General features: G+C 46.3%; 1 protein-coding gene across 1 annotated transcript; it reads left to right on the top strand.

Moving 5' to 3' along the window:
• On the top strand, positions 1-2,122 carry tcap (titin-cap (telethonin)). Its single transcript, XM_080775765.1, has 2 exons — positions 1-398; positions 695-2,122. Exons 1-2 carry the CDS (start codon positions 244-246, stop codon positions 1,083-1,085), a joined length of 546 nt encoding a protein of 181 aa, XP_080631891.1. The 5' UTR covers positions 1-243; the 3' UTR covers positions 1,086-2,122.
• Positions 2,123-10,291: the final 8,169 nt, after the last annotated feature.

The following is a 10,291-nucleotide window of genomic DNA, read 5'->3' as shown; positions in this document are numbered from 1 at the left end:
GTCCATGACACAGACAGCGGCAGAGAGAAAGAGAGTCTGAACGAGACGAGGAGAGGAGAAAGCGCATCCCTGATTTGCTGGGCACACATCGACAACCACTGACAGGCTGACAGACTGCTGTAATCACACTCAAAGCCAGAGAGAAGCCACTGACTGTCCTGAGAGGAGATAGACGAGCACGGAGGAAAAAAAGCCAGACCAGCGATAAGACTAACTGACAGATCTGTCCACAGCAGCAGAGAGATGATGCCATCAGTGTGTACCGTCATGGAGAAGTGCAATGGGGCTGTGGTGGAGGCCCAGCTGGCCTGTAGCCTACGAGAGGAGAACAATGCCCAGAAGGAGAGCTACACTGCCGATTGGCACAGTGTTACCCTAAAGACTGTGCCCCAGGACAGGTGAGCCCTTACTGACTTTTGGTTAAAACTAAAAAAAAAAAATCTTCTATTGTGAAAAGGTTAAAGCCCTATATTCTGATAGTAATCAATTAAATGTTATAATGTTATAAGCCTCTATACAATTTATAAGGTTAGATTGTATGTAGGCTAGTCTGACATACTGAAGCCTCAATGTACAAATGGTCCTCAATTTGATTATTAATTAAATCAGCCCTTTCATCATCAAATTGAAGGTCTAATCAAGCAAGTGAATCATTCTGAGATGGTGTCTTCTTCTCTTTCTCTGATGCTTGCAGGCAGAACATGAACATGAACGACAGCTCTCGTAGGGAAACTCTGGCCCGACAGTGGCAGATCCGCTCCCTCGTACAGATCTGTCCTTCCGGTGTCTACAGAGTGGGCACTGTGGAGCAGGGTGTTAGAGAACACCAGCTGCTGCCAAAGAGGAACACCCTGCCTCTGCCCATCTTCACCCCCGCAGAGCTGGGTATCAGGCTGGGCCGCGGAGCCGCACACACCGAAGAGGACCTCCGGCCCTTCCCCAAGCCGGATGGAGCCTGCCCCGGCAAGAGAAGTGTGGATGAGATCACCAGGGACCTTCCACCCGTCAAACCCATCCGCATGGAATTTGCAAAAGCACCAAAAGAACTGGGCCGCTCCATGTCACTGGAAGCCCAGAGAGGCTGAAAGCCAAAACAGACGAGAGGGGAGGGGAGTTTGAGGGACGACGAGAAGGATAGCACTTGGGCTGGGTTAGTAAAGGGGCATAGTTTATCAGAAAAGAGCATGAAAAGACGTGTATAGATTTAATTCATAGTGACATTCACCCACAATCCCTATTACTGTTATCTACATCCTAAAATGGGAAGCGGAGTGCCAGGGAAGTGTTATGCTTTGCCATTGTCTTTGACATTTGGTGGGAAATTGTATTATGACAGGAAGGCATCTCTGTTAAGATGGACTGGCAGACGTGTTGTGGGGTGTGTTCTGTCAGCTGTGCGATGGGCTAATCTCTGCCTGGAAAATATTGCTGCCTGGCTGGCTGGCCGTAAGCCATTGTCATGTCTCTCTGCACTCTGAATGGCCACCCCTTGACCCCTTCCCCAGCTAGTCATAGACAGGCCAAAATGTGCATTTACTGTAGAATGGCTGTCAAACAGCATTGTATGGAACAGTACAGTGCACATAAGCTCAGTTGCAATGTTTATTTTGTATTTAAAAAGTGAAAGTAATGTAAGGAAAGTGAAGTGTACTTGAAATTATTGTAATATTATGGTTTATACTTCTACTGTATATGGTGAGGCCATATGTTCCGATTCAGAATGTCACAAAGAGACAACTAAGACAAGGACAAGCAGAATGGAGTGCGAGTGAATAACATGGATTGGCATTAGTGGTTCACTTTCATAACAATAGCTGGTCAGCCTCCAGGAGCACTAGAAGTCCTTGACAATCTTTGATCCTTCTAAAGCATTCAGAATGTTCCAGCATGATTGCACCCCCACCATGCCAAGCCAGAGGAGGTGTGTGTGTCTATGTGTGCATGTTTGAGAGCGAGAGAGAGAGAGAGAGAGAGATAGGACTGACACCTCTGATCAGAAGCAGCATCTAACAAAATGACCTTTAGAACTCTACTTTTGAATCAGAAAAAAATGTATTGTACGTGTGCAGTGTCATTTCAAATATTTTATTTTTCTATGAATAAAAGATAATGTTGAGTTGCATTTCCCTCTGTTTCCTCATTTTCTTTGTGAGGTCATAAACATTACATTAATATTATTGATGGATAATCATTATGCGAGAGAGTGGAGTTATTAATTGGCTTCTGAAAACCATGAAACAATCCGACTAGCAACCGCTCCCAGCCTTAAAAAAAACCAGCTTGCTGATACGCAATCCTGCTGCAATACACCTAGCATTCATCTTTCAAGTGACAACTAGGCTAGGTGTATCACTGCTTAACTTAAGGATTCCTAGACATATTACGATCACAGACTGTTCCTCCTTCTGGATTGGAGGAGGCCCAGCCGCCCAGACATAAACTAGACTATGAGGTGGGTAGAAAAGAGACTGCCAGACCAGACGGTACAAGTAGCTTGGCGTCAGTGCTGCATAGTGCATATGTTGTCTCCAATCATTTGGGTACACACTGTGAAAACGTCTCCCTCCCTCAACGTTACCGCACCCACTTCACCACTTAAAGAGTCTCTCATTTATTTTTCATATGTTCCTCCCCAACACGTCTCTGTCCAGTGCCCAGAACATGCCGTCCCTGTTTAACCTGATTATGCTCGTCAGTGTCGTGGCGTCGTCCGCTTTCTAGTAAACAAACAGGAGAAGGGCGCACACCAGTATTGGTGAGGTGCTGCTGACCTAAATAAACAAGTATAAAAGCAAAGTAAACAGACGCACAGCACAGCACAGTACAGCATTATTTGAAACCCCACCTTTCAACCTAGAAAGGTCATCTTCAGGGAATGATTATGAAACATACAGTTTGACCTGACTAACCTCCTTTCGGTGGTTCTATTAGTTTTTACTTAACTAAATGCCTTAAATTGTACATATTATACATAGAGGAGTAGAGGTAGGATAAAGTATAACAATAATGGAAATAATCAAGTAAAATAAAAGTACCTGAAATTGTAGTATATGTACAGTTGAGTGAATTGTCTCTTTTTTTGTTTGTTTTTATCTCTCATGTTTTTCTGTCTTACCCACCCCTCCTGGCAGAGCATAGTGGTTTTGGTATTAATAGCTGGGTAAACACTGGCATTGCCCTGGAGACAGTAGAGAGACAGACACGTCGGCACGTTCTTCCCTGAGCTCTTAATCTGGCTATTATATTAGAGATTTAGGTGTTCATCCTTTGCCCTCTATCTTAAAAATAACCCACTCACACAACCTTCCGAAACCCCCATGCAGTCACGAGCATAACACTCCATGTGGGGGTCCAGCCCGGTTCCGGCAGACTGCCCGCACGGTCCAGAAATGACAGTTACCATGTGGGGGTCCCCGGGGGTCCCCAGAACATACAGACCCCCAGGAACGCGCCCGGCCCGGTACGAATTGCGGAAATTGCGGAAATTGGAAATTGCGAAAATTGCGGAAATTGGAAATTGGAAATTGCGGAAATTTCGGAAATTGGAAATTGCGGAAATTGAGGAAATTGCGGAAATTGGAAATTGCGGCAATTCGACATTGCGGAAATTGCGGAAATTGAAAATTGCGGAAATTGCGGAAATTGGAATGCGGAAATTGCGAAATTGCGGAAATTGCAAATTGCGGTGCATTTCACTGCAATGAAATCCATCTGGTAACTTTACACTATACTTCTTTTCCACAACAGCAACCTTGAATTTCACTGTTTTCTCCTGTCATCACCAGCTTGAGTGGTGCATTGACCACTGACCCCCTAATCCGTCTGTGACTACATGTGTGTTGTATTTAAAGGAGAAATCCAAACCAAAAACATGTGTACCCATGAATCAGCCTATATAATCCTGTCCCAACATACATGGCCTTGAATTGTTTCTCCATTTTCCCCACCGCTCCCACAGTCAAATGCAACTATAATGGTAGAAAGCTAGTTGTCTTCTAATGCAGGTATTTTAGTAGCTCCAAACTGTCACCCTGGCCCGGCCCTGGGTACTGTATGAACAGCTCGAGGATGACAAACCTTCTAGTTCTACTGTAACAGAGTTAAATAGTTAGTTAAATTGAGTTGTTCATTTGCCCACTATTGAGCAGTACAAGACATCGTTTTGTTGTTCAAATTAAGATATATAGCACTTGGTTCACTGCATATCACACTTGTATATGTCCTAGTGGTGTTTCCGTAGCTGCCGCTCTGTATGTCCTAGTGGTGTTACCGTAGCTACCTCAGTGGATTCCGTGCTCCTCTGAGGTAAGAGGGTTCTTTGAAAACACTGTGATATTATCAACATGTTTTTGTTATGAAAGAGTGTTCATTTCAGCTGTAAATTGAAGCATACAGTGTCTAATATACATATGGCGTTGGGTCATTATGATAATCTTTGTCTGAGTGCAATGAATCTTTTTATAAACGGCTTTTGATTTATCACGGGGACTAGTGATGACGTCATACAGTGTTAGTCTTTTTGCGCGAAAATAAAGTGAGTTGACGTTTTTGTGTTGTGTTGCCCACAGACAGTCTGAGGCTATGCAGTGGACCAGTTCCAACAACAAATGTGTTTTATTTGTCTGTTCTTACAGGTATGTGCTATATATATAATGTACCAATTATAACTTGTTATGTTATATTTAATTTAATGATTTGATTGTAGTTCTTCTGTAATTGCAAACTCAATGTTGAGCCCAGTATGCTGCTATGGTATTCTCATGTCAATATTGTATTTGGATTTAAGACCTTATAATAAAATGAAAACATGTAGTAGACAGAGGTTAATGTTATTGGTTAGACAAAAGGTATTAGACAGATAAGCTAATGTTATTGGTCAGGTTAAAAAAAAAAGTGGATTCCGTGCTCCTCTGAGACAGTCTGAGGCTATGCAGTGGACCAGTTCCAACAACAAATGTGTTTTATTTGTCTGTTCTTACAGAATAAACTATCATCTGATGTTCCTGTCCGTGTCTTTGACTACTAAAAGAAGTCCGTTACACTGGTGCCGTGACCCGGATCATCAAGATCAATTCAACATTGGTCGCCGTGGGTGCTACACAACGCAAGTGACTTACAGCGTATGGCATGAATGAGAACAGTGTTGTTTTAGATATGGAGGACTCTGCTAGCCCTGTTCTGCCAAGGAGGGGAGGTGTTCCCTTTACTGATATGTCACAATATGTCACCAGGAGTTATGCCAGTGGGGGGGAGGGGGATTCCCGGCATGGTGCTGACAGTGGGAGGGGTACGGGGCGGTCTCAAGGCCGAGGTGGTACTCCTGTTCGTCAGTTCATGAGGGAGGGTCTTCACACTTCCACACCCGGTAGTGACACTGATGTTATGAATCACCTCACGGATATGGTGGGACAGTTGGGTGCACAGATTGGGGAGTCCATTGTTCAAAAGTTGATGTCAGCTGGAGTAGTTAACATGAACAGTGCTCCACAAAGTACTCCAACCAGTCAGTACCCAAACAGTAGCATTAACAGTCATGAGACTCCGCATGTGACAGTTCATGTTAAGTCAGACAGAGAACCTCAGACGTTCAATGGAGATTGTGATAAGTATTCAGTTCAGGAGTGGATTGATTTAACTGATAACCATTTCAAAAGACATGCCATACCTGTTCGTGAACAGGGTGATGAAATCATGTGTCGGTTGAGGGGGAAAGCCAGGGATGTTGTGAGGGTTGCTTTACGCAGTGATACATCCATTAATGTTACACAACATCCTGAGCTAATTTACAACGTTCTTCTTCAGTACTTTGAGGATGCTTCCTCGTGTCTCCCTATGGCAGATTTCTATGCCACCTTGCCCAAGCACAGAGAAAGCCCAGTTGACTACTGGATTAGGTTGAACAATGCAGCCGACTTAGCTGTAGCAGGGCTGCGCAGGCAGGGAAAGCGACCAGGGAACATGAGTGATGAAGTAGCACTCATGTTTGTTAAACATTGCCCTGATCAAGAGTTGTCCTGCATTTTGAAATGTAAGCCGATGCATGAATGGACAGCAAGAGATGTTCAAAAGAGGATTGATGATTATCAGAGAGAAGTGAGGGCGAGTGGTAGGATTAGTGGGGTAGCGCAAATGAAGAGCCACACTGCTGCTGTCATGTTTGAGCAGCCCAGTCCATCTATGTCTGAGCAGTGCAGTGACTCAGGGCCCTCTTGTCCTCCTCTCTCATCTCAATACCAGCCGTATCATCCCCCTCCTCAGCCCTCTAATGCTTCAGATCCATTTCAAGGTCAGGTCGGTTGTACCCCAGGCCCTGCCACTGTGCCGGTTGTGGCCCAAAATCTTCAGCAGACAGAAGAGAGACTCCTCAATCGGATGGTTGACATGTTTCAGGGGATGATGGAGAAAATGCAGCAGCGCAATACGGCTGCCCCAGTGCGAGGTGGAAGGTCCCAGCGTGCTCCCGGTGAGAGGCGTGCCAGAGAGACAGCCTGTCGGGTCTGTAATGACTCTAGTCATACCACAGTTTCTCACTGCATGTCTGCCAGACTGTGTTTTTCCTGTCTGGCCCCGGGCCATATCAAAGCTGACTGCCAAGCCAATAATCAGCCATCTCAGCCCCAGTCTGGGGGAAACTAGTGGACCTGTGTTCTGAGGGAGGCGATACAGGTCTGGACATACACTCCCAAAATTGTGATGTGTCTGATATTGAGACGGTTTACATGTCTGTGAAAGCTTCTTGTGATGACACAGAGGTTGTGCATCAAAACATACACAGAGTTGGCAGCAGTGACAGTCTTTTCTACACACCTGTGGCTATGGGTGATAAAGTGACAATGGGGGGTATGTTGGACAGTGGGTCTATGGCTTGCAGCATCAGTGAGGCTGCAGAGGTGAAGCTCGTAGAAGCTGGAGTGATTACTAACAATGATCAGATTGATGTGAAAGTGGTCCTCATAGGATGTGGTGGGCAACGTGTCAAGCCTAAGTCTGCCTTTAACGTGAAGATGGAAGTGTATGGTTGTAAGATGTTGGTTCCCACACTGGTTGTCTCGGGTCAACACGATGACCTGATACTGGGCACCAATGTGATCAAGCACATCCTACGTGAATCTAAAATGTGCGCCTCTTATTGGAAGGCTGTGTCTGGTCCCTGTTCTGCAAAAGACCCTGAAACCGAACAGTACCTGTCAATGCTCTCTGGTCTGAGTCCGTGGAGAGGGGATAGCATTCCTGACAAAGTTGGCACTGTGAGATGTAATTCAGCTGTCTGTCTTGAACCTGGCCGAGAGTATCTTGTATGGGGGAAACTGCCTGTGGACACCATTGTATCTCCAGGTAGCACTGTTCTAACGGAGCCTACATCGTCTCGTTCGGCCCCCAGGGGAGTTTTAGTGGCTAGGATAGTTACACCATTGTGGGGTGACAGATGGGTGCCTCTGAAGCTCATTAATACGTCCCACAAACCTGTGATGCTGAGGCGTAATTCGAAGCTGGCTGATGTTTACCCCTGTATGGCACTCGAAGACATGGATGTTGCTGAGCAATTGAAGGTTCCCGTGGTCAGCTGTGCTCAGTCGGCCACGCCTGTCACTACTGACAATCAATCAGTTATTGATAAGCTCAAATCTATGGGGCTGAGTACTCTTGATGTACAATCTTGCGATGTGTCTGTGGAGTGCAAGGGGAGGATGGCTGACCTGATTGAACGGTATGAAGCCATTTTTTCACGCCATCATCTTGACTGTGGAGAAGCAAAAGAATTTGTGCACCGCATTCATCTCGTTGATCATAGACCATTCCGGCTGCCGTACAGGCGAGTGCCCCCTAGCCAGTATCAGAAACTACGCCAGGTGCTGTGTGAAATGGAGGAGAAGGAGATCATTTCAAAGTCCTCCAGTGAGTATGCATCACCGTTGGTGCTGGTGTGGAAGAAGGATGGGAACCTCCGGTTGTGTACGGATTTCCGCTGGCTGAACAAGAGGACTCTGAAGGATGCTCACCCCCTCCCCCATCAAGCAGACTGCCTGGCTGCCTTAGGTGGCAACTGTCTATTCAGTTCCATGGATTTGACTTCTGGGTATTATAACATGCCACTGCATCAAGATGACAGGAAGTATTCAGCCTTTACTACTCCTATGGGCCTGTATGAATACAACCGTCTTCCGCAGGGCCTCTGCAACAGCCCTGGGAGTTTTATGCGTATGATGACCAGCATTTTTGGAGACCAAAACTACTTGAGTTTGCTATGTTACTTGGATGACCTCTTGGTGTTTGCGCCGGACGAAGAGACTGCTTTGGAGCGCCTTGAAATGGTGTTTGAGAGACTGCGGTCTCACAATCTGAAGTTGGCCCCCAAAAAGTGCTTCTTTCTGAGAAAGTCAGTGAAGTTTCTCGGTCACATAATAGATGAGAATGGTGTGTCCACAGATCCCAGCAAAGTGGAGAGCATCTCTGCAATGACAAGTGCTGACTTAATGGAGCCTGATGGTGTGACCCCATCGCAGAAGCGAATACGATCATATTTGGGGTTGATTAATTACTATCAGCATTACGTGCCTCACTTTTCTGCTGTCGCCAAACCGCTCTTTTCTCTGTTGAAGGGTGTAAAGAAAAGAGGGAAGACTGGGAAGTGCAAGGTGTTGAATAAAAAGTTGACTGCAGCAGATTGGACCCCGGCGCAGGAACAGGCGTTCGAGGGCCTGAAGACAGCCGTAGTTAATACAGTTGTCCTGGCTCACCCGGATTTCACTCGCCCCTTCATGCTATCGACTGATGCGTCCTTAGATGGTATTGGTGCTGTGTTGTCGCAGGTTCCAGAAGGCGAAATCAGAGCCAGGCCTATCGCATTCGCCAGCAAATCATTATCTCAGTCTCAGAGGAATTATCCAGCCCACCGTTTGGAATTCCTGGCCTTGAAATGGGCTGTCTGTGATAAATTCAGTCATTGGCTGAAGGGTCACAAGTTCACGATCTGGACTGACAATAACCCGCTGACTCACATCTTGACGAAGCCTAAGTTGGACTGTTGTGAGCAACGTTGGGTGGCCAAGTTGGCTAGCTACGACTTTGACATCAAATATGTGCCGGGTCCTCAGAATGTGGTGGCGGACGCCCTCAGCCGTGTACCATTTGTTGGATTCAGGCTGTTGTCAGAGCCTTTTCCGAGTCTCCTTTCTGAAGTCAAGGGTGTTTCAAGTGTTTCTGTTCAAGGGGCCTTCAGGTCATCCTGCGGTCTGAGACAATCTGAGTCAGTGAGCTCCAAATCACACAGCATATGTAGCCCTGTACTTGCGCATACTCAGTTCATTGAGTTGGAGGATGTGTCTGCCATTGTGGAGTCACACATGGAGTGGGAGACTGGTGCGAGGGTCCGTGCTGTGGAGGCATTGCAGTGTTTGCCGCAGTTGTGTTCGCCTGGAGTAGACTCATTGCCAGCCTATACAGAGAAAGACCTACGTGATAAACAGTTGGAGGACGGGGTTCTTTCTCGTGTTTTGTATTATGTGGAGAGAGGTCGACGGCCTTCTGCACGAGAGAAGGTGAAGGAATCTGTCACAGTCGTGAGGTACTTAAAGCACTGGGAGAAACTTGTCGTGGACGATGGTGTATTGTACCGGATTTCAAGAGATCTTGTCACTAAGGCAAGGCGATTCCAGTATGTGGTCCCACTATCACTCAAGGATGTGGTTTTGAGGGGTGTTCACGATGATGCAGGACATCAGGGCCAGTTCAGGAGTCTTGGATTGACTAGGCAGAGGTTCTTCTGGCTAAACCTTGACAGAGACGTGAGGGACTATGTACGCAACTGCCATCGCTGCATTGTCACAAAGACGGTTGAGCCTGAGGGGAGAGCTCCCCTAGAAAGTATAACATCTGCCAGGCCATTACAGCTTGTTTGTATTGATTTTTGGTCAGCTGAAGACTTTAGAAATAAGTCAATAAATGTCTTGGTTGTGACTGACCATTTTACGAGGATGGCACAGGCATTTCCCTGCAAGGATCAAACTGCTAAGCAGGTGGCACGAGTTCTTTGGGACAAATACTTCTGTGTCTTCGGGTTTCCAGAACGGATTCACAGTGATCAGGGGGCGTCATTCGAGAGTGAGCTCATCAGTGAACTTCTCAGGGTTTCGGGTATTAGGAAATCTCACACAACCCCTTATCATCCGATGGGAAATGGAAGTGTGGAGCGGTTTAATAGGACTCTTGGCGGCATGATTCGTGCCCTGGCTCCTGACAAAAAGGTTGACTGGCCTCGGCGGTTACAAACATTAACATTCATGTATAACTG

Source organism: Protomyctophum bolini (assembly GCF_963924005.1).
Source record: "Protomyctophum bolini genome assembly, chromosome: 11".
In the NCBI taxonomy this organism is placed as follows: Eukaryota; Metazoa; Chordata; class Actinopteri; order Myctophiformes; family Myctophidae; genus Protomyctophum; species Protomyctophum bolini.
The sequence above is the reverse complement of the archived record's forward strand: the minus strand, read 5'-3'. Positions and strand labels throughout refer to the sequence as shown.